Below are 23,940 nucleotides of genomic sequence, written 5' to 3'. Positions count from 1 at the left end.
ACTGGTTTTTCGACTCCAGGGACATAAACATTGCAAAATACTGAAAGGATTTCTATACAATAGAACTGTCCCACATTGACATAACCACAAGCAGCCAGATGTGTTATTTCCAAGACAGTTTTATCATTATGACCCAACTTGAATGCAGCTTTCCTGATATATGGCTATTAGATGTGAAGTACAATGGAAGAAAAGCTATATCCAGAACATACAAAATCCCCACACTAACTACCAACTGGTTGCTTTAAGACAGTGTGTACAAAAGAAGATTTAAATCTACTTAATGCACCAAAAAATAGGTTGGCTTCTTTATGCAGTGCTTTGCATATGTTTAAGCATATAAATCCTGTTTAAATGTGAGAGTATTAATTCCAAATTAAAGCCCAAGTGCACAAACTGAAAACGGGTATTACTAAGAATGGCATAGTTTTGGAATGTTCTTAAAAGGCAGAAAGAGGTTTCACAGAAACATTTTAATATCAAAAAAATCTTATAAAGCTGGTTACAGTTGAGGATTAATGGTACGGAAAAGTTCTGAGAGAACTCCAAAAGGGTGAAATGTTTGCATGATTCTAGCTCAACATACAGTTCACAGTTTTGTACTTTGGTCGTCAGGAAGGCATCCTCTTGGATGGCGTCTGTTCTTGCCATAAATTAAGGCCAGTAGTCTGTAGAGAAGCACAGCCAAATGGCATGGTCTGTTTGCAGTTCAGAGATTCAGCTACCCACAGCAGTTTGTTCCTCCTATGCAATAATTTAGGCCAGCACCACAAAGTAGCATCCATCTTCAGTTAATAAGTATCAAGTCATCATCACTTTTCCATCTAGGGAAGGCAGAATAAGAAGTCTGTCTCATATACTGATATACACATAGAAAACTTGAATAAAATATGCTGAAAGATGTCCCATAAACTTAATGTATTCTTATTTCTATTTCTTACATTTGTTGTGGAATCTGTCTCTGTGGACACAAGGTAGATTACATCAAGATAAAATCCCAACAAAAACAGAATATACTGATAAAATTTAAATACTTATTAAATAAGTTTGAAAATTATTAAGAACATATTTGAACAACTACTTGCCCAATTCTTCTATTGGCTAGAATGGAGGCAAAAGGAAGTGGGAGGGTTATATATACACTCTAGGTCAGGGGTAGTCAATCTGCGGTCCTCCAGATGCCCATGGACAACAATTCCCATGAGCCCTTGCCAGCAAATGCTCCCCTGCTACCCCTGCCCTAAATGACATGTAGGCTAGGAGCGTTTGACAGGGAGACCAATACAGTTCAGATGTTGGTTTAGGCCTCAACCATAGGTCAGGTGGAACAGCTCCATCCCGCAAGCCCTGCAGAACCATTCAAGATGGCCTGCCCCATCTTTTCAGCTTTGTTTCTCCAACACCCATGGCTCCCTTTATGCAGAACAATGTCTACTTTGACCATCCAATAGGCTGACTAAAGAAAGACAAACATACTTTGAAATCCCATTGCCTCTTCATGTAATATGCAAGTCCTTTGGTTCTTAAGCACGATAGGAACTATTCCGTGTCAGAGATATGCATGTGCAGTTTGTACATGTCCTCATTCAGCAACGCACATAGACAAGGAGCAATGTATTCACTCACTTTACCCCTCTATCTGTTACGGTTTGTCCCTGGAAGCTGTGTTCACTCTAAGCTGCATGTCTGAATGGCTGCTCATTGACACAGGAAACCCTCCTCAGCAGCATGTCTGAAATTGCACTGGGCTTTGCACTGTCCACTGGCCATTTTAAGATCACAGCAGTTATACTCTGCTCAGGATGTGAACTGGTTTCCTCAGTAGGGAGAAAAACACAAACCCAACATAAAACAGATCTCAGTAAACAGAAACTCTAAGCCTTTTCACTTCACTCAAGGGAAACAGGAATCTACCTGAGGTGCGTTCTCCACAGGTATTCGTCTCCCACTTAATTCCTTTTTTAAAACAGCTGAAAAATTTTGAGAGGATTGCAATTTAAAGAACTTAAACTGTGATCAGATTTGTTTTAACTTTTTAAAAAAATTAAAGAACAGACTACTGATTATACTCATTGTCTGCCAGCAAGGGGTTTAAACAAATCAAAAGTAGGAAAAGAGTTTGCTCTTTCATTATATATATATATCCATAATCCATAGTAAATTCTAAACTCCTCCAGATCCATTGAAGTCAATGGGTTTAAGAAGGGGGTACCTCTGCTGAGGTTTGCACCGTAGATGACACATTATGTTCTGTTCCTTCACCATTGCTAGGAACAAATTCCTAAAGCAAAGCATAATAGCAACAAACAAGCTTCAAAACCATACTTGTTATTTGGAAACTCCACAGCTAAATTTCTGGTGCTGCTGCTCATCACAGATCAGACACACGCAGATAACAGCGCTATCTTCAACAGCATTTAGGAGAATGACAAGAGCTGATGGAACTAGTAAGACAGCATGCTGACCTTCTACAGCAACAAAGACTCATAGATGTCTGCGGTTCTTTGCTGTATTCTTCATTGCCACATTCTTTTAGAAATTCATGAAGATCTGTCACTGGGAAGCCACTCTGCTGGTATTTCTGATAGAGGTGTGGTGGTACAAAAGGAGGGGGGGAAACAGTGTAAGGAGTTATGTTACCTGACCTGAGAGTTACTGTCCATTTAATACTATTCACACTTTTCCTACCTTTTTCTTTACAGCAGTGGTCCCCAACCACCGGGCCGTGGCTCCCTCTCCCCGGCCCCCCCACAGTGAGGAACTTCCCAGGCTGCAAGCAAAGCAGCCACCAAAGCGGCCGATTAGCTTGCGGCCTGGCAAGCTTCTTTTTGTGGGAGGGGGGGAGAGGGAAGCAGTGCAGCAGGCCCGTGCATGCGCATTTGCGGCCGCACATGGCACAAATGTGCATGCACGAACCCGCTGCGCATGCGCAAAATTGCCACTCATGTGCGTTTGTGGCTGCACATGGTGCAAACGCGCATGCACGGACCTGCCACACATGTGTGACATGCACGGCCGCCGGATCGCCCTCCCCCCCACCGGTCCGCAACCTTAGAAAGGGTGCGGACTACTGCTTTACAGAATGGGCTTCTAGTATAGAATTGCAAATTTTTGTTAAATGTTAGCTATTATTAAGATCTAGATGAGAATGATAATTTTGTTAAGATTTAGATGTTGCTTTTTAATCTAGCCTTTTAATTATAATTATAACAATTCTAAATTTGATATGTATATATTTTTGTGTGTATCTTTAATATATTGGGAGCGCTTTAGTTGGATATCCCGAAAAATAAGTGCTCCCTGATACTCCGGTCAAAAGGTAGGGTCAATGCGGGTCAAGGCATGAAGGTTGCAGATGGAAAATTTCCATCGACCAAAATCAAAATGGAAATCAGGATTTAATGGAGGGATTTAATCCATCTGGGATTGGAATAAAAGTTCCATGCAGCTTATACCCAGGTTAGGGATAGAAAATTGCTTTACAAGAAAACTCTTAAGCATTCATATAATGGGACTTTAATTCAGGATCTGTTTTGTCAAATGTTGCAGCCCAACAAGAATGCTTAACGACAAATGAGAAAAATACAAGCAGCAGTTTACCTTTATGGTGTCATAGGAATCTGTAATAAGCGCTATAAAAAGACTAAGGATCATATAAATGAAGAGGCTAATGAAGGAATACAGGTATAGCCGACTGAACAGCCAAACCAAAGTACTCTTCTGCTGAATTTGAGCAAATGTAGCAAACATGTCATCGCCATTGACCAAAGAAAACAGACATTCTGCTACTGTGTTCAGATCTTCAAACTAGAAGAGAATGAGAACAAATAGATAGCTTGACACTGTAAAGAGTAATGAAATTAAATATTTGTATTTCTAAAGCATTTCAGATGGGTTTAAGCAATGCATTAAAATTCAACAATCAGTAAGTCTACTAGACATTGACAGTTTGGCTGGGATAAGCTGAAAAGTACTCAAATGAATGCTGATCTGGGTACTTTTTCAGCTCATCGGAGCCAAACCACCCATTCCCTGCATTCAGCTGCCTGAATGCATCCCTCCCCCCTCACTTTCTTAGGCAGTGCCTGAGAAGGCTGGGGGGGGGGGTTGCCTATTGACTGTTGCTGACAGGTGCCCCGCCCACTCCATTTAAATGTCTTCCCAACTGGGCAGGAGAAGAACAGTTGGTTCTTAGATGCTGCTTTTTCCCCACCAGAGACACCCTCTGAGGTGAGTGAGCCTGAGAGAGCCCTGGTATTACTCCTCAGTCAGAACAGCTTTCTCAGTGCTGTGGCAAGCCCAAGGTCACCCAGCTGGCTGCATGTGGAGGAGTGGGAAATCAAACACAGCTCATCGAATTAGAAGACATGCTCTTAAATATTATACCAAGCTGGAAGGCATTTAACTAGAGTGAGCAGGGCGCCTGTCAACAACAGGTGATTAACTCGCTGGCCACAGTTAAAAGGAAGCAGCCAGCATACCAATCAGTTGTAGCCCCCAAAACTTTTGGATTTGGATTTCGCTGAATCCAAAAAGATGAAGGGGTATCTGTACATATTGGATTCAGTCAGATCATTTTCCACCAATTTTTTTTTTTGCTCATGTCTAAAGTCTACTATGGAGCCTCTTGTGGTGCAGAGTGGGAAGGCAGCAGACATGCAGTCTGAAAGCTCTGCCCATGAGGATGGGAGTTCAATCCCAGCAGCCGGCTCAAGGTTGACTCAGCCTTCCATCCTTCCAAGGTCAGTAAAATGAGTACCAGGCTTGCTTGCTGGGGGGTAAACGGTAATGACTGGGGAAGGCACTGGCAAACCACCCCGTACTGAGACTGCTATGAAAACGCTAGAGGGCGTCACCCCAAGGGTCAGACATGACCCGGTGCTTGCACAGGGGATACATTTACCTTTAAAGTCTACTATGACGTACAGAACCACCTAATCCACTATCAAAGATAAATATTAACATAAATTAAACTTTACCTAGGATGAGAAAAAACCTTCAGAGAACACACCCCAGAAGGTAGCAGTTCCACAGAGATGAAACCACAGCAAGAAGGCCAATCTGCCAGCTTCATGACACAGTTTAAATACAGATATGCTTCTTGCTGACTTCACACAGTTTTCAGAAATACCAGAGCAGTAATCCCCAGCGTGGCTCTAGCCTCTACGGTGCCCACTGTGGCACTTCCTGGTGCCCACTTTCTTCTTCCAAAAAGCCACCTTTGCCTTTTTCCCACCACACTGGAGGAGAGGCTTCAAGATACATTAGCTTTTGGTCTGCAGGGCATCCTCACTTGGAAATAGCTTCCTCGTCAGAGGAAGATGCTTGCATCTCCCAATATCATGTAGTACCTCCCCATCTTGTGATTGGATCCCACCCATCATGACAGTAGCTTTGCGCAGTACTCACTACCCTCTCTCTAAGTTCCAAATATGCACAATGTAGTCATAAGCACAACAAAGTCAAGTGCCACTGTACTAGAGCTTTAAGAACATAGTATATTACTCTTTTTCAAGAATACATCAGTCAGAGACAGCTGTTTACCACACCAGACACCCAGGAAGCTACTCAGAAGTACATTTTATGTGACACCAACAATGCCACAGTGTCCGAGTTTTCACCAGGCGATGATTCTGGTCTGCCTTATTTATGCTATTTCACTTTATAGGTTTGGGAATAGAGCAACCAGTTTGAGGAATGGCAAGTGCTGTCAGGAAGAGAAGACCTTCACAGATGTTCTAGATGCCAAGGGCTGGCTCTGCCTACACACTGGCTCTGTCCAAAAGCTACATTGGAACCAAAATCCAGGGGAACCCAGGAAAAGCTTCCCACAACACTGAAGGGGCCGCAAGTATCAAAGCAACAGAGACATAGATGTTGCATTACACAAGCCTAACTTACTAGATTCCAACTTAGTTTCATGCCATTTTCCTGTACCTGCAGAGATAGATCATTATGCCCAGGACATGCACCCAGGACATGCATTCAATGTCACATGAAGAAAGTTCAGAAAGGTCTAATATCGACTGCAATTTGGAGGCATTTAGAAAAGAAACTGAGAATTCACAGGTTCTATTAAAACTGAAAGTGGGCTATCAAGGTAAGGCACTAAACATTTCAAGGACAAGGTCACGCTTCTATGATACAATACTGCCCTCTTGTGAAAAACCAGGATACCTGCTGCAGTCCCAGATACTGTATTCTATTCACTGATCCTCAAGGATTTACCATATTTACCAAAGAATTTTTGTCAGCTTGGCACAGAGGTTAAGAGTGGCCTAATCTGGCAAGCTGGAGTTGATTCCCCATCTCCTCCGCAAGCAGCCAGCTGAGGGACCTTGAGCTAGTCACTATCCTGTTAGAGCTGTTCTCACTGAGCAGTCCTGTCAGAGCTCTCTCAGCCCTACCTGCCTCACAGGGTGTCTGTCTTAGGGAGAGGAATGGAAGGCAATTGTAAACTGCTTTGAGACTCCTTTGGGTAGTGAAACATGGGTTATAAAAACCAACCCTCCTTCATCTTGTTTCTCCTGTAGGATGTTTGCTTATCAAAAGTAAGCATCAAACTGTTTTCTGTAAGCACACATTTGAATCAGATTGTACATATCATCAAGCATATATATAAAAGTCGATATTTTGAGTGCAAAGTGTGAAAACGTCATCCATGTAATAGCTAGCAATGCTATCCCCACCACCACCACCACCCAAATTGCTATTAAAATACTGCAGCAAAATCTGGGTTAAAACAAGCAACACCCTTTGTACCTTTTCATGATATGGTCCTAGAACAATCCAACCACAGAAAGTATAGCCAAGGTATATCATCCCAGCACAACAACAGAATCTTAGAACTTTGGGTAATGAGGCTTGCATGGTTAAAATGAGTACCTATATAAAAAGGAGGGATAATGAAATCTTCAGATTCACACACAAGCAAAAAAGTAATGTTTTAAGCAACATTTGATTCTAGGACTTACATTGTAAGTCTGGAAGTAGCCCAAGTATCGAATGACTCCAACCCAAACGAATAAAGTGGATGTACCAAGCAAAATGCTGCAAACATCATAACTTGCAAGGTTCTGAAAGAATATTAAGTCAACAAAACAGATTTGTGAAATTGATTTTTTGTTCAGGTCATAAGCAGATCAATGAGAACTTGGAATTCCCAGAGCCACCATTGCAGAACACAAAGACTGCCCTATTTCTTACCTTGGCTTTTATTTCCATTTTCATTATAGAGCCAATTATAGTCATCATGTCACTGATAATCACCAGGACATACCACCCATTTATAAATTCCAGGCGATCTGCACTGCACACGTGCCGTTTGTATTTCTCCAGGAAGAAGTTCACAAATCTCTGTTTAAATTGTTTAAAAAAAATTTAAAGTAGGTTGGAAGTTTCTGCTGTTTTGAAGCAGGAAGGCACATAGTCCTATAGTAGTCCGGTCCCATACTAGTCCACTTTACATTTTATTTATTTATTTCTATATTCCCACTCCCAAGTGGCTTGTGGCAGTTTACAAGCATCTCCCCACACTAAAACTGCCTAAAACAATAATTAAAACCTCAGTTACAGTCATTAAAACCCCAATTAAAACCACCCCATGGCTGCGACAAACTCCCTCTCCCCCCTCCCTGGCTCAACAGACCTTCTGACACAGTGTCTCAGGGGAAGCCTGATCTTCTGAGAGGGGCCAGGTCTTCTATGCCCTGGCCTCAACCAAAAACCTGGAGGAAGAGCTCCATTTTGCAGTCCCACTAGGTGGCCTTAATGCACAAAAGTGGGCCCAGCATTAAATCTCCACTTGCTGTGAAAATCACTGAGTGACCTCCGCCCAGTCACACTCTCTCCACCTAGCCTACCCTGAAAGGTGGCTGCTACAAAGGTAGAATCAAGAGGGGAGACCACCGTGTACCTGAGCTCTTTGAAGAAAGGTCAGGAAAAATAAACTCAACAAATAAATGAGCGCAGAAAGGTTGTGGAGGAGCTTGGCCACAGCATGTTATGGCAAGAGAAAGTTCTATCTACTTAGAACACAGTTTGGGTCCAGCAGCACCTTTAAGGCCTACAAAGTTTTATTCAAGGTATGAGCTTACATGTGCATGCACCTTACTTCAGATACCCATCTGAATCTACTATCCACTTAAATATCATAGGACTGTAACAAAGAGCTTTTTAGATTATGCAGGTGATTTGCACCTATACACCCACGTTTTATATTACACACAACCAACAACTTCTTCTCAAATATTTTGGCCCCTATGATGCAATTTCTTCCATTGCCACATCCCTCCTATACAAGTAGCCCCATGACTTGCTCTCCTATGATCTAGGGCCCTTCACATGATCCTTCCTGGCATTAAGAAAAGGAGAAGTTCTGCAGAACAGCTCATTCTGCCAGAGCAATAGATCTAAAGGAAACAAATCCAAGCTGGTAAAAACATAACACTATATAAAACTTAATAAATACTGAGATATGTTCATAAGGAGTGAAGGTGTCCCTTTAGGAAAGAGGGGGGGGGCAGAGTTGGGAAGCTAAGAGATGTCTTAAGAAGGCAATACTCACTTTTTTTTAGCACCCCGGCATTCGTATGAGGGTGGAAGCTCAATTTTATTGTACCCTTCTATACTAAATCCAACTGATACTTATCAACAGTGAAACTGGCACAAAAACAGAGGCAACTAGCCTGGCTGATCACTATGACCTCTTCCGAACCAGGTCAACTGCTGAGATATTTTCATTAAAAGAAAGCAGTTAAGACTAAAATACATAGTCTTCAGAGACAGCGCTAAATTTAGATTCAAGTGGGTAGCCGTGTTGGTCTGAAGCAGCACTATAAAACAAAACCAGAGTCCAGTGGCACCTTTAAGACCAACAGAGATTTATTCAAGGCGTGAGCTTTCGAGTGCAAGCACTCTTCCTCTAAATTTGTTAGTCATGTAGCTGCTATTCAAATTACTTTGTTCCCATGACCAAAACACAAGGTCTATATTTATTTGTTTGGGGGAAAGTAAAAATCAGCCATCAGAATACCGACATTACTTACTTTTTGCAGTTTCAGAGCGAGAACAATGGATCGTGTGCAGAGAATAAGAGAAGCAAAGCAGCTCACAATGACAAACCCATCAAAAACCAAGGTATATTGTGTGTTTTTCTGAACTGTAATAGAAAATACAATCTTGAGTTAATCTCTTTCCACTCTTAGATAGATTGCAAGCAAGTTTTAAAATCACCGCTTGCTCTTCAAAGCGTTAGAACAAACGCCAAAGAGCCAACAAAGGACCAAAGACCGAAAGTGTAAACTAGAAAGAAAGCTTATATACACACCACCCCTGTCAAAGGTAGTTCTCAGACTGGAGCCAGCTGGATACCAAGCACAAAGAGTGCTAACAGGAGAACATAAGCAACAATCCACAAGGAACTAGAACTAGTTTTGAAAATGCTGCTGTTCAAGCTATCTTCTGTCTTACTAGACAGAACATGTCTATCACTTATGTGCAGCAACCCAAGCACAGATGAACTGTCTTCTAACACCTCCCAAATTTGCAACCAGATTATGATGCGATTATAAAACAACTGCAAGACGCAAAGTATAGTCAACTGCAATTCTTTATAATAGTACACATTAATAGTTTGTTGTCTGAGTTGGGAATGAAATGGCTCATTTCACTCTCAGAAAAATTATGACAACATCTCTGAAATCTCACTATGGCCTGTGGTGTAAGACTCATAGAATATTGCACATGTAGTTGCTGTTCTAGTGCAGTCTTACAATTTGTGGCTATAACTGCATAAGCAAGAATTCAAGTGTACACATGTACAGGTTAGTTTTAACATAATACTTACTAGAGCCAGATATGTTCAAGTCTCTGCATTCCTCAATATCAGCATCAGTATCAAAAAATATTTTCATCTTACCACTGTGGGCTCTATTGTTAAAAGTGATCTGTTAATATGAATGTAGCATTTTTTAAACTCGTTTGCTTGATAAAATAAGACATCTGAAAACTTGACATCACAAACTAATCTTTTACACATTGGAAAAATACCTTGTGAATAAAAAGAGATGCTTACAAGCTTCTAAAAATGCACAAATAAGACTGCTTCCACATGGATGCTTTGCTCTGCCATGACTTCCTTGCAGAAGTGCTACTTTAGGGGGCATACAATGTTATCTTCTACTTCTGTGTGTGCCCCCCCCCTCCCATGCAGCACACTTTCCCAAACTTGGTCTTTTTTGAAAGACTGCAGTCAAACTAACTGCTAACATCAGTCCATTACATTTTCAGACTTCTTTTAAAACCGGGGAGTGCTAGATTAGTATAGTGTTAGTGTCATGATAATCTACTACAACAACTTACTAGTAGTTCCGAGCTTTAACTTTAAAAAATGCAGGTTTTAGCCCTTTTTCATGCAGTGTTATAAAGGGAAGGCTGCAGGATGCATGTGAACTGGCAACAAGAGTTGCACACTTATTCTCATGTGAAAGCAACTTAAGTATATAGTTTTTAAAGCCATTTGAGTGAAGGGGTATATTATGCTGAAACAACTTTGGCCAAAGGAAGTGGCAAACAAGCCTCTGAACTGTTCAATTTTATCTCTACAACTATAGACTATTAACGGAAAGCAGTCATATCAAAGGAGAAATAAAACAAAAGTGCAGGCATTTTTACCTTCCTAACAGTCTCCAGTAGCCAAAATATATCCCAAGCCAACCACCATTAGAGAACACAAGACCTTGTACTTGCTATAAAAAGAGACAGTGCAGAAATTTATCTACCTGGGTTTGGATTGTAAGTAGCACAAACAGCCCTACTCTACTAGAAAGAGGCAACTTCCCCCCTCAACCTCTCTCAGCCCCTCTCCCCCCAGTATCTCCAGGAATTTCCCAACCCTACTCCCATGCAAATAGAACAGCAGCCTGGGATCTAAGGCACAACATCTTATTTAGCAAATAGCTTAAGGTCAACTCCAACCTTTTATTTTAGTTATATCCAGTTACAAGCAAACTCTTTGTAAAAGAAAAAGATATGGTTATTATAATCATAAATATGAAGACATCGGATTTTTTGTTGTGAGCCAAAGAACTGGACTGGAGATTTGCTCCCTTTTCTAAGCATATCTTTCCTTACTAACTGCTGGATATATGACAGCAGAACAAGAAAAACTACTTACTTAATGAAAATGTAACATTTTCCATGTTCAGATTTTTTAAAAGAATACTTACTGTATTCTGAAATTCATAGCAATCAGGAAGTTCACGGACATGAATGCTTTGTAGATCAATACCTTTTAGTTTAAAAGAAAGTTCAACTTCTATAAGCCTGAATGATTTGAAAGAGAAAGATCATTGTGATACAGCCCTTTTTAAAAAAATGAAAGAAAACCTGTCTCCAAAACTCATTTTTTACCTGTAAAATTCAAGGCTGAAAAATGATGAATTCTTCAAATCACTCATTTCCTTAGCAGCCAGTACTTGTGGCTCTAGGAGGATGCATTCTGAGACAGAGGAGACAAAAGGTTTTTTTTTCTTAATTATACCAGTGGGGCAGACAGAACATAGGGCTGTGATCCTAAGGCTGGAGCAGTAAACCCCATCAGCCTCAGTGTGACTTGCTTCTGAGTAAACAATCATAGGATTATGCTACAAGACAACTGCCAGGATTTGTTTCCCAATGTAGATGTTGACTGTACACATCTAAACTCCTAGGTGTGCCTTACTACTTCTCTCTGCACACCACCTTTTGATACTATTATGTCAGGGTCCTCTCACTCCCTGTAGGCCCAGAAACAATTGAGTCTATGGGGTGGGCCACCCACTGCATCATAGTGGTTTGGACCCAGTAGAGCTCTGCCAGGATTTTCCAACACAGTCGGGGGCCAGCTGCAGAATGACTCAGAGTCTTGGGTCTGTCAGCACTGTCAGCATCCCATGCCACTGCAGATGTATCTGTCATTGGCCAGTCTCCAATGCCTGAAGCCTCAGCTGGAAGAGGCCTGTTTCCCAGTTCTTTCTAAGACTGGCAATGGGGCCTTTCCTCAAAGCCTTTCTGTAGCAATAAGGTAAGAGACTCCAAGACAAGGGATTTAGCCTTGGACCTGTAGATCTCTGCTTGGCTGTTCCTGTGCAGAAGGCGACTGAGCTGTAGAATGACCCCAAGTTTCAGGTCTTTCAGCACTGAGAGAACCTTGTGCCACTGTAGGTGAATTTGCCATTGGCCAGTCTCCATTGATGCCTGGAGCTTCAGGTGGGAGAGGCTAGCCTTTCTTTTCTTTTTTAAGGTTGTTGGTGGGGCCTTTCTTCAAGGCTTTTCCGTCTTCCATACCAAGAAAGTAAAAGTCTCCAAGAATTTGGAGCTAGGCACAAGTATCTTACTGGAGCACAAAGGCTACTGGGAACTGGTTAGTCAAGCCTTGTGTAGACAATACAGTCTACACAAATTTGCATAGCCCTGCCTGGAGCAAGAGGAGGCATGACTTAACCAGTTTGAATGACTTCCCCCCCCAATGAAGGAGAACAAAAAGTTACACATTGGAAAGGCAATCTACAAACAAGCAAGCCACCTGAATCTGTGAAATTGCTATTGCTAATTCTTTCAGATCTAAACTACTTATTTCCATGGCCCTCACAAGGGAAGATGAGAACAGTCATTTAACGTCCTCCATGAAGTTGGTCTCAAAACTCCAGAGTTTTACGATTCTCTTTTCAAACATATTATAATATTCCCATATTATATTAGCGTAATGCCTTTAGATTCCTTTGCGACAACAGTGCTCAAGACTTGCTTCTTCCAAATGTGGGAGAGTCTACAAACAGGCAGGAGTAGGCCCTGTGGAAAAGATTTGCCAATATGTATTTACTTCATTTATACGCAGCCTCTCTTTCCAATGGAGCCCCAGGATTGTACTCGACTGCTAAGTAATGACCATGTTATGATTGAGAAGGAATGATGCTTCCCTTTACCATAGGAATGCACATTTCTCCCCGGAATGCAACTCAAATATAAAGTCACACTGTAAGAAAAGGCCCCTTGCAAACTGCTCTAATTAGTATGATATAAATTAAAATCTCCTGACATCACATGAAGTTTGGAGCACTTTACAACTCCTCAATCAGACTTTAATTAGAGGATCTGGGAATTGTAGTCCATGGACATCTGAAGGGCCGCAGTTCGACTATCCCTGATCTGGGGGCTCAGATGATGGGACACGACTCCTCCTTATATAATGAAACCAATCGTAAACTGCTTTACTGCTCAGGTCTATCTAAGGGGGCGTACTCCTCTGAAAGTGTGCTTAGGATTTGCGAAAAAAACTATACCTGTTTCAATAGTACTGTCTATGTTCATCGTATCACTCGAAGGAAGCATCTTGCCTTTCCTGTATTGCTGTTTACAGATCTGCAGGCCTGATAGGTCATCTTCATCTTGCTCATAACCAAGAATACCCAGTGATATATTTTTCAGTTGCCAGTACTAGTTGGAAAAATACAACATAATTTTTCTTAAAAGATGGTCATTCCCCTCTCAATATAGAAACACTCATTTATTTATATTTTAACTTATATTTTGCCTTCTCTCAACAGACCCAGGGCAGATCATATATATCAGTGGTCCCCAACCCGCGGGCCCCTGGGCCGCCCTCTCCCCCCACTCCGGAGCGGCGGTCCGCAGCAGGCGAAAGCTTGCGGACCACTGATATATATAACAGATACAATTACATATATAAATATCAGAATACAAAAATAAACATTTAGATTAATTAAAGTTGGAAGTTTATAAACATTAAATTAAGGATTACATGCTATAAATGCCCTTACTAGCTTTGTCTGTTATAAGCAGAAAGGAGGGGGGAGATGCTATAATTCCTCACTGGTAGTTTGCAGAGTGCCTTTTCATCAGCAATGTGCCACATGCAAACATGGGATACAAAGCGCAAGAGATACTCTTCTCAATAACCACCCTCCAGAGATCACAACACGTAAATATACATCTAAATGTAAACAAATAATAAATTGCAAACTAGTTCTATTAGTTTTAAAAGGGGACTATTTAATCTGCCCTTAGTTAAAAAGTAGTCAAAGTTAGTCAGGGCTCTTCTCTGCCTAAACGTATTTGCTTAGGAAGCACAATCCTAGACAGAATTACTCCCAAGAAGAGTCACTTGTTCTTTCCAACAATATGCTATTTACTTCAAACTAGCAAAAAAGCCTGTATCTCAAAATACAATGGGCGCTGGCATGCCCCTCACCTTGCGCCCTGGACAGACCAGCTGAGGCCTGGAGAGGCTTCAGCGGGTCTTTTCAGGGCGGCAGGGGGAAGTGCTGACAGGGACTCTGCTCCTCCCGCCACTAGCCTGGACAGCCCTGCCCCTCATCCCCACAGTGCAACTGAAGCCTGGCAAGGCTATGGCTGGGGCTACTCGGGGCACAGGAGAATGCTGGTAGGAGCTCCTTCTTCCTTCCCCACCCCCATAGGGCCCACAGTACCAGGCCCTCTGCCCTCCCTCTAGCTCCCACTCACCGATCTAGCATTTCTTCTATATGGAAGTTGGAGGGGGATACAGCCAGGAGCAGGACACCTCTCCTGACTGGCTGTTCATTGGCCAATCAGAGATGGGACAGCCAGGGCAACCTACCTGATTGGTAGGTGATGAGTCCCAACTCCTTCCGTTTTATTTATATGTTCAGATAATCCAATGCCACAACTGTCTTGGATGACATAAACTAGACTCATACTGCCCTCAAACTGTACCCTTGTGTTTAAGCCACTGCAGACAAAAATTTTGCCACAGCTAGTGTTATGCCAGAACTAGTATCAGCTGCGAGGAAAACGTCCAGAAGGAAAAAGCAACTACAGAATCTAACACTGGCTGAATCCCAAAGTTTCCGAAGAAAAAGCAAAGATTATATAAACCAATGTTTCAATTGCATCAGATCCACAAGGGCACAGTCTATCTAAATGAGCTACTCCTTGGGATCTACATAGCAAAACAGCAGCCGGAAAATCATTTAACCAAACCAAAACAGAAGCCCTTGAATATTTAGAGATGGTCAACTGATTAAAAATAAGATGGAAGCACAAAAAGAGGAGGCACAATACCAAAAAATAATGCAGACCACGCTCTGGTAATTTAAAGCCTTTCAGCTATTTGATGACTGCAATGTTGCAGGATTGTTCCTGGACTTTCAAGCATGAACTGCAACATTTCTAAACACATTCTTCCATTCTCCCAATTATTGACAAGCAATTTGCAATTATAACTTTTTAAAGAATATGTTTGACTTCAGAGATTCAGCCAGTCACATTATAAGAGTGGATGCAAATTCAAAAGGCACTTTATTACTATGATATGTCTCAGGAAGGTACTTGTCTTTTGATTTAGCTATAACGATTGCAAATGTCTCATTAGAGGGGTCAAAATGTCTGTGTTTTGAAACCATGGACACGTACCTACCTGATTAATTGCAAAAAAGATGCTGTCATAAACTTCTTGCTGTGTGTAGACGCTACTAACGTAGTCATCTTCATCAACACCAGAGTAGTTTTTCAGAAACAGATGCTTGAATGCAACAGTGTTCTCTTCTTTGAAGGAAACCACTAATTGATTACTCAAACCAAACAGGATAAGCTTAAAAAGACAGAGTAGAGTGTTTAAACCTTGTCGTGGTATATCAAACAGCTTGCTATTTTTAATGTGTGCAACACATTTACTAAAATTAACGACTGGCTTTCATATCAGGACATACAAATTCACCAACTTAAGCCACTTCCACACGAGCTGCCACCTCCAGTTTCAGCCATTCATACGCATGTGGGGTTTTTCCACAACACTGCCCTGCATTCATGCCAGAAACATTTTTCCTGTAAAATAAATGTGTGCATTTCTTTTTACCTGAAACAGTTTTTCCATGCCTGATGCTGCTGTTCTCATTCAGTTTCAATTTAAAAGAATGCTTCCTACCAGCTACCTCTACCTAGCCATTAGGTGTTTTTTAAAAAAAACTTATAAATCTCTCTCATTTTCACAGGTCACTTCAAGGGGATAGAGGGGTTCTCTAAACATGCTGTTGAAGTAATGCAAAATAACACAATTGCACTTTGTTACATTACATGGATCTCTGAATAAAGAGGGACAGAAGGTTGCACAGGAAAGATTCTCAAATGGAATGAGAACCAAATGTCTTTGATTTCAATTGGGGCCAGTGATATGGGAACATCTAGCGCAGGGGTAGTCAAACCGCGGCCCTCCAGATGTCCATGGACTACAATTCCCATGAGCCCCTGCTAGCATTTGCTGGCAGGGGCTCATGGGAATTGTAGTCCATGGACATCTGGAGGGCCGTAGTTTGACTTCCCCTGATCTAGCGGATTCCACCCATTCATTCTGCCATCTGTTTTACCATCCACCATCATCCATCAAAAGACACCAGAATGTAGTCTGGCTTGGATGAAACTAGAAAGCCTCTGGAAATTAGCCGGCTGAGGAGATATTGCATATTTGAGTGATGTTATTGTTTTTTAATTTGTGTATTATATATTGTTGTAAGCCACTCTGAGCTGGGCTATTGGGAGGGAAGTATAGAAATCATCAAATCAAATAGATAAATAAAAGAAATAGAACACACACACCTATCTATTCCATGTTTAATTTTTTTTTAAATCTCTAATGTTGTGTTTTTGCTCAAGTACTCAAGTTACTCAATTCAAAAATCACAGTTTTTTTGTGTGTTTCCCTGTTAACTCAGAAAGAGGTGTGGGGAAAATCGCCTTTGCAGCTCTGAAATGTAGCAAACTTCATGGGGGTTGGGGCAGAGGGAGGGGTCGTGCTATAATAGGTAGACAATCACAAGTGGTCAAAGCAACAGTTCGCATTATTCCTGAACTGTGCTATGGAAATATGCAAAATGCTGGATTTTTAAAAGTGCTGTATTATATGCCTTGAAATTTTACATTTTAAAAAGGAAATGCAGGCAGAGATACATAACAACGGGGAAAGGAGTGATGGTGATGGTGATGTTTGCCGACTGTGAAAGGAAAAACTGTGCCACGGGGAATCCCTGTGCAAGATACTGCAGCGGCAACAGGAGAACAGTAGAGCAGAGGCACCTTGCTTCATCCCAGTCTGCATTCACAAAATCAAGTATGCACAGGGTTTCCCCCCACCCCACCCTAATTTTAAATACAAAACGGCTTCAACTGTTCAACCTTTTCAGATGATAGGGCTTAATCTTATGAATAGCTCCATAAACCAGTATTATTTGCATGGTGGTGCTTAAAATAAACTATGTGGCTCTGAGGAAATGCACAATACACAAGAGGGGAGAAAGTCTGGTCTACTTCTACAGCAGCAGACAAAAGACTGAAATTGACAAGTTAATTGAGTTTATATAGAACTCGCCAATAGTATTTTTCATGCTTACTTTGTAAGGACTAGAAGACCACAGCCTCTATACTCAAACATCCACTCTTTGTCCTAGGAACCATCAGTAACTAGTGGCTAGCCTTGTGTTCTTTTCAGGGGTGAATCATCAGAATAAATAAAGAACTTTACAGGTCCAAATGTCACCTGAAAACTTTATGGCAATGCAGTTACTTTCTCCTCTCCCTCTCCACTCCTTTGTTTACAATTCACTTTTGCTACTTAAAACAGACTTAAGAAGCCAACAGTTACCTGAAGATTATTTATTGACTGCCCAATTCATGACAGAGTGCAGTGCACAACTGTAAATTAGCTTCTTTTAATTACCTGGGTGGTAACCATAACTATTTTCAATATTTGTAGCCCCAGTTTCCAAGGTATTTGATGTCTGGCTCGGTATTTTTCACATGGATTCATAAAATAGAACTTTAAATCTTCCTTGAGAGATGCCTCTTCCTTATAGTCTGAATCCGGCTGAGCCATCATACTTCTGTAATAAATTAATTGATGCATTTTACACATCTTCTTTTCATTCAGAAATCCATAAAAAAAGAGAGCTCCTTATTACAGAGAAAGAAATTATATTGCCGTTTTATAGCAAAATAAAGTTCTTTCAACCCACCCAAAGGGCCTGTTTGGACACCTCGCACGACATAGCATTGTAAGATGGCTCTTTTCCAAAAAGCTGGTAAATATTAACATTCAATAAACCAGGATTAAGACAGCATACGTTAAGTTCCTCAATGCCCAGCCACAGTATGCAGACCTGTTTTGCTAGAAGATCCTGATACCCTCAAGACACTTCTTACACCAACTGTTTGAGTCATAGGTTAAGGGTCAACCTACATGTTATGTGCAATTATATATATGAAAAACCAACAGTTCATATCTTTGAAGAAAACCAGTATCAAAAGAGTTTTCAGCAAAGAAGCAGAACAATGTGCTTTCTTCAGTCTTTCTTGCCTACAACAACACTGTGCTGCCCATACACTTTGTTGCTAGAACTGTCTAGGGCAGTGGTCCCCAACCTTTTTATCACCGGGGATCAGTCAATGCTTGACAATTTTACTGAGGCCGGGGGGGGGGGGTAGTCTTTTGCTGAGGGATGTTGCTGCCACCGCCTGAGCCCCTGCTCCCGCTGGTGCCCCTGATTTCCCACCACCCGCTGGGGGGCGCTGCCAGCAGCAGCTGCACAGTGCCACACCGAGGGGGAGCCCCAGACATGGCGGACGCCGGAGAGCACCAAAGGTTAACCGGCGGCAGAGTGGCGGGCAGCCCCCAGGGAGGATGAGGAGGAGCTGTGGCCCGGTACTGACTGATCCACGGACCGGTCCCGGTCCACGGACTGGGGGTTGTGGACCACTGGTCTAGGGCATATTTTCAAAAATATGTTCCTGGGACAGCCAGTCACAGGTGGCAGGGTGAAGAATTGCAGAAGAAAAATGGTAGGTGGGGAAAGCATAAGCCTCTCCTTGGCATTTTTGAGGCTCCTTTCCCTACCAGGATTATCTTACATAGAACTGCTTTTAAGATATACATCGGTCTCAATGCCCAGACCATGAAGACATACACACAGAAACCCTGCAGCTCATCTGGGCCTGAGCTTACCAACATAAACTACCAGTGACAATGAGTTCCTTTTTAGTTGCTTTTACCATCAATCTATATTTGGCCCTGTAACACTGTATAAACAGAACATCTGTAAAGCATCCTACCACAGAAGGAACTAATGAAGCCAATATATCTGCAGCTGTTCATTAGCCAAACAAACCTAAAAATTGCCACCTATCTCATGACTAAAAATATCACACTGAAAGACTTCTTGTGGTCATTTGTGTCAAGAGCAAACAGTGATTTCCTGGAAACCTAAATTACGTATTTACCCAGTTCTATTAGATGACCGGAGTTACAGGGCTTTGAGTTGTGTGCAGCAGTCATATAGTTTGTATGGTAGACTGGGCTGAAGTCAAGTGTGGAGAAATTCCTTGCTACTTCATGTTTCTGGACCTTCCTAGAAGATCAAAGGTGCAATCCAGTCCAAATTCTACTTGGCACACCTCTATCTATTCAGATTCAACAGAAATAGTCAGAGGCCAGCAGTCCAGATCTGCTCTACCCAAACCTCCAGACCAGGGGTAGTCAAACTGCGGCCCTCCAGATGTCCATGGACTACAATTCCCAGGAGCCCCTGACAGCATTCGCTAGCAGGGGCTCCTGGGAATTGTAGTCCATGGACATCTGGAGGGCCGTAGTTTGACTACCCCTGCTCCAGACTGATGAGTTTTAAAAAAAACTCAACAAGTCTTTAGTTTTTTGAGCTGGACTTAATAAAATGGTATATGATATCCTTTGGTTTTGGCTGTAGAACAAACTACAGAAATTCCGGAGACAGATAACCTTTATTCCTGTTTACAGACCCACATGGAATTCTTTCCCTAATTCCAGACAATCCCAAATGCTTTAGGATGCTAAACTAAACAGAACAACCAAATGATGGTTTGCTATCCACTGTGATGAAGAGTATTGCTAGGGGACAAACCAGAATACTTCCATTTATACTTCATGTGGTACCAAACCATAGTTAGGATCATAAACTGTCTTCAAAACCTTGGTTTCAGGTCTCTGCTCTGGATGCATGTTAACCATAGTTCGTTCAGCAGCCTGTACTGAGCCTAGCTATAGTTTTAAGCAGTGTTTGAATGAAGCCATTATCACCAGGTAAATGCATTGAAGAATTGTAGTTTAAACCTGTTACTCCAGAACATTCCTTTCAAAACCTGAAGAATTTTGTGGGACTGTACCATATTTCTCTCTAGTTCAGCATTCTGTTCCATGTAGGGGCCAACCAGTTACTGCACAGGATCAACAACAGAGCACAGAAGCCAAAGTCCAGCACTTGAAGTCAGAGGTTTACTGTCTGTGAAAGTGAAGGTTCCCTTTGGACACAATGGCTAGTAACCACTAATAAACATAACTTCCATGGTTCTGTCTAATCCCCTTTTCAAACTGTCTTTGTGTATATCACTGCAACCTCAGACAGCTGTTTCTATATTTTAATCATTGGTTGGGTCAAAATGACACCCGGCTCTTCCTCCTGATGGATGACCACCCTGATTCTCCCTGTGAATCCTTAGCCAGATGCCTGTAAGCAGTGATGAAGTGGTTCAATCAGAGGTGTCTGAAACTCAACCCTTCAAAGACAGAGGTCCTGTGGCTGAGCAGGAAGCGTCCAAGCGAGGAAGTGTGCCTACCCAACCTGGATGGAGTACAACTATCAAAAACCTAGGCATGATTCTTGATGCCTCCTTTTCCATAGAGGCACTGGTCATGAGAGTAACATGGCAGGCCTTCTACCTTCTGCGCCCTGCCAAGCTACTAGCGCTCTACTTGGCCCCAGATCATCCAGCCACAGTGATCCATCTGACGGTGACCTCTAGACTGGACTTCTGTATCTTGCGCTTTGCAGGCCTTTCCTTAACCTTGACCTAGAAACTGCAACTGGTCCGGAATGCTGCAGCCAGGATCCTCACAAACACACCATGGAGATCCCACAACCAGCCTGCCTTCAACAACTTCACTGGCTTCCAGCTGAATACCAGATCAGGCTTAAGGTTCTGGTAATCACCTTCAAGGCCATCCACAGACTGGGCCCAGTGTACCTGAGAGACCACCTCTCTGCCGATACCCACAAAGAACATTATGTTCTGCCACCAAAATGGCTGAGGATCCCTAGCCCCAAAGAAGCATGTTGGGCCTCAACCAGGGCCTTCTCTGTCCTGGCCCCCACCTGGTGGAATGAGCTCCCTGAAGAGATCAGGGCCCTTTCTGAACTCCCACAACACAGAGCCTGTAAAAGGGAGCTCCTCCACCAGGTATTCAGCTGAAGCTGACAAGACTTTACACTATTCAGCTGCCCCCCCACACACACACACATCACAGTAATCCTTCCACATCCTGAACTCAACTGATCCCCCTACGGGCTCTGTCTACAAAATTCTATTCCATTGTTAATTGTTCTACTGTTGTTACTCAATACTGGTTCTTACTGTTATGTTATGATTATTGTTATTACAGTTACAATGAGTGGGAGGATGGCATAGAAATATCCTTAACACGCCCGCGGCGCCATGGGCGCCGCGGACTAAATAATTTGTTAAGCCCTTGGTGGGAGGGCTTTTTCCGTGATGAGGAAGGGGCCTGATTGGCCCCTTCCTCCGGACAGACCATCGCCCGGGCCAATTCCCACCCTGCTGACATTAAAGCTTTGGATATATGAGCTTATTATTATTATTATTATTATTATAGATTTATTTCCCGCCTCTCCCGACAGGCTCGAGGCAGGTCACAACAACTAACCCCATTAAAATTCCCATTAAAACATCAATCTACTAACATGACGGCTAAAAATCCCATCTCTCCCCCAATTATTAAAGAGGTGAAGAGGAAAGGATAGGGGAGTAGCGTACACTCCAACTCCTAGGGGGGGAGCGATGTCCCTGATTCGCTGACCCCAGCCTCAACCATAGACCTGGTGGAAGAGCTCCATTTTACAGGCCCTGCTGAAAGCTTCATTGTTGCATTCACATGGCTACATATTTTGTGAAACCATCCCTGATCCAAACCTCTCACTAACCTACAGGGCTGTCTGCTAGTATTTCACATGCTCCTTCACACTACACTGCTGAAATAGCACGAGGCTGACTTAACATTAACACACCATATAAACGTTAACTATAACCTAGAAGCCAACTCCTACAGCTGCCACCGCCTCCTCCTCCTCCAGAAAGGCTACCAAATTCCTCAAGGCAAAGAGACCTCATTTTAAAGTCTTAACAGTTTCTAAGTTTTAATATAATTTGAAATCCCAAGACAATCTCCCCGGGGCAAAAACCATGCCCTTCCACTCCTCTCAAACCACCAACTTACAGGTGCATTCACTTCCAACAGGCTTCTGAGATATTCATTTATGTTTGTAGTAGCCAAGAGACTTTGTATAAGGCAGCAACTGCCTATTCCTTCACAAAATGCAGGAAGACCAAACTGAAATTTCATCATAAGTTTTGGGAAGGGGCAGGCCTAAGGGGCCTAGCCCAGATTCTTAATTCCTCCTGATGTTATCACTTTAAAGTACAGGAACCTGCTACATGCAGAAGAAAGTGTCAAAGTTCTGTTTGCCTTCCTAAAGAAAAAGCAACTTTAAGAATGTATTTCCTGCACAGTTACCTGGAAGTTTTAATGAATACATTACAGTTCATGAGTAAACGCACAGAGGATCAGACGGCACAGTTAGAACTCTACTCCGGAGTACCTCACTTAAATCTGTGGGAGTGACTTCTACTTTTTTAAAAAGTCCCTGTTAAGGAACACAGAGCAGGCACGACACCACCTTAGCGTCCTTTGCCACCCTTCCTTAAACATACTGCGCTTATTTGGTTAGGCAATTCGAGCAAACACCCCATTGTCATTACAACGAATTATTTTTAGTCCTGATCAAGCGAGGCAATAAAGACAGGAGAAATGCCTCCAACGGATCACTTTCAGAATGCGTTTGCAAAAACGGTCTGCCGGGCCCGCCTCCACCTTTCGATAAGCACGGCTCTTCCACCCCAACCAGGCGGGAGCCGGTCCTTCCGAGGCAGTGCGAGCGTGGCAACTACCGAAGTTCATCGTTAACATTTAAACGCAAACCTGCGATTAATAAAGGCGCCACAGGCAATTTGGCCCGACGTCCCATGCCTTTGGAGAGGAATCCGCGGGCGGCACATCCCCAGGAAATGCGTCCCGTCTCCCTGCCGCACTCACCTGGTCACCAGCGTCCTCCCCTTCCCCAGGTACTGCATGGCCACGATACACGGGCGCCGCAGCTTCCCTGGCCCTCGGCTGGCGGCCACACGCTCAGCGAGCGGGGCGGGACCCATGGAGTGCCCGGCAAGGAAGCGGCGCTCAACTCAGCCGGCGCCAAGTCACGTGGAGCTCGGGCAGACGCGCGGAGAGAGCCGTCGAGGCGAGCGGGGCTTACGGCATCCTCGGCATCCGCTGCCTTTCCCGCGCCTCCAAGCAGCGCCCTCAGCACTGCGCCCCCTCCTCCTCCTCCGGCTTTTTACCGGCAACGAGGCGCTCCGTCGGTTTTAAAGGCGCCAAGACGCGCCGCGTGGGAGCATGTTGCTGGCCCCTGTTTTTCTGGCTGGCTCGGCGCGCCATTTCCCCCTGGTGAAATTCAGAGTGCAATCCTAGGCCTCCTTCTACGGCGAAGGGAACAGGACTGACTTCCCAGCACTGACAGGACGCAGCCCAAGCGTGCTTAAGGGTGTTTACGCGGCATTCCCTGCTCTGAAGTAAACGTGCTTCGGGGCACGGCCGCTTCGCAGGAAAATCTGCCTGCTAGCGTCCCTTCGCTATTCAGTTACGAAAGGGGAAGTAGCGGTATTTTAAGACGAACATTTTATTCCTGCTGGCAGAGTAATTAACGCAGCAAAAGTGCACAACCTGAAGATAAAGCTTTATTTTTTTGATAGTTA

At 43.0% G+C, this 23,940-nt stretch overlaps 1 protein-coding gene across 2 annotated transcripts; it reads right to left on the bottom strand.

Annotated features, from left to right (window-relative positions):
- Positions 1-454: 454 nt before the first annotated feature.
- Positions 455-23,530, bottom strand: MCOLN2 (mucolipin TRP cation channel 2). Of its 2 annotated transcripts, none has more exons than XM_077333147.1 (14): positions 23,225-23,530; positions 17,750-17,912; positions 15,458-15,631; positions 13,323-13,476; positions 11,413-11,500; positions 11,229-11,325; positions 9,848-9,947; positions 9,048-9,160; positions 7,207-7,356; positions 6,975-7,076; positions 6,763-6,885; positions 3,601-3,807; positions 2,466-2,581; positions 455-824 (listed from the first exon to the last, which is right to left on the bottom strand). In XM_077333147.1, the coding sequence occupies exons 1-14, from the start codon at positions 23,338-23,340 to the stop codon at positions 788-790; spliced, it is 1,740 nt and encodes a 579-aa protein (XP_077189262.1). In that variant the 5' UTR covers positions 23,341-23,530; the 3' UTR covers positions 455-787. The 2 variants fall into 2 exon arrangements, with proteins under 2 accessions (XP_077189262.1, XP_077189263.1); XM_077333148.1 differs by lacking the exon at positions 23,225-23,530 and adding an exon at positions 23,111-23,130.
- Between the last annotated feature and the right edge of the window lie 410 nt (positions 23,531-23,940).

The sequence above is a fragment of the Paroedura picta genome, chromosome 4 (genome assembly GCF_049243985.1).
Source record: "Paroedura picta isolate Pp20150507F chromosome 4, Ppicta_v3.0, whole genome shotgun sequence".
NCBI lineage: Eukaryota > Metazoa > Chordata > Lepidosauria > Squamata > Gekkonidae > Paroedura > Paroedura picta.
The sequence above is the reverse complement of the archived record's forward strand: the minus strand, read 5'-3'. Positions and strand labels throughout refer to the sequence as shown.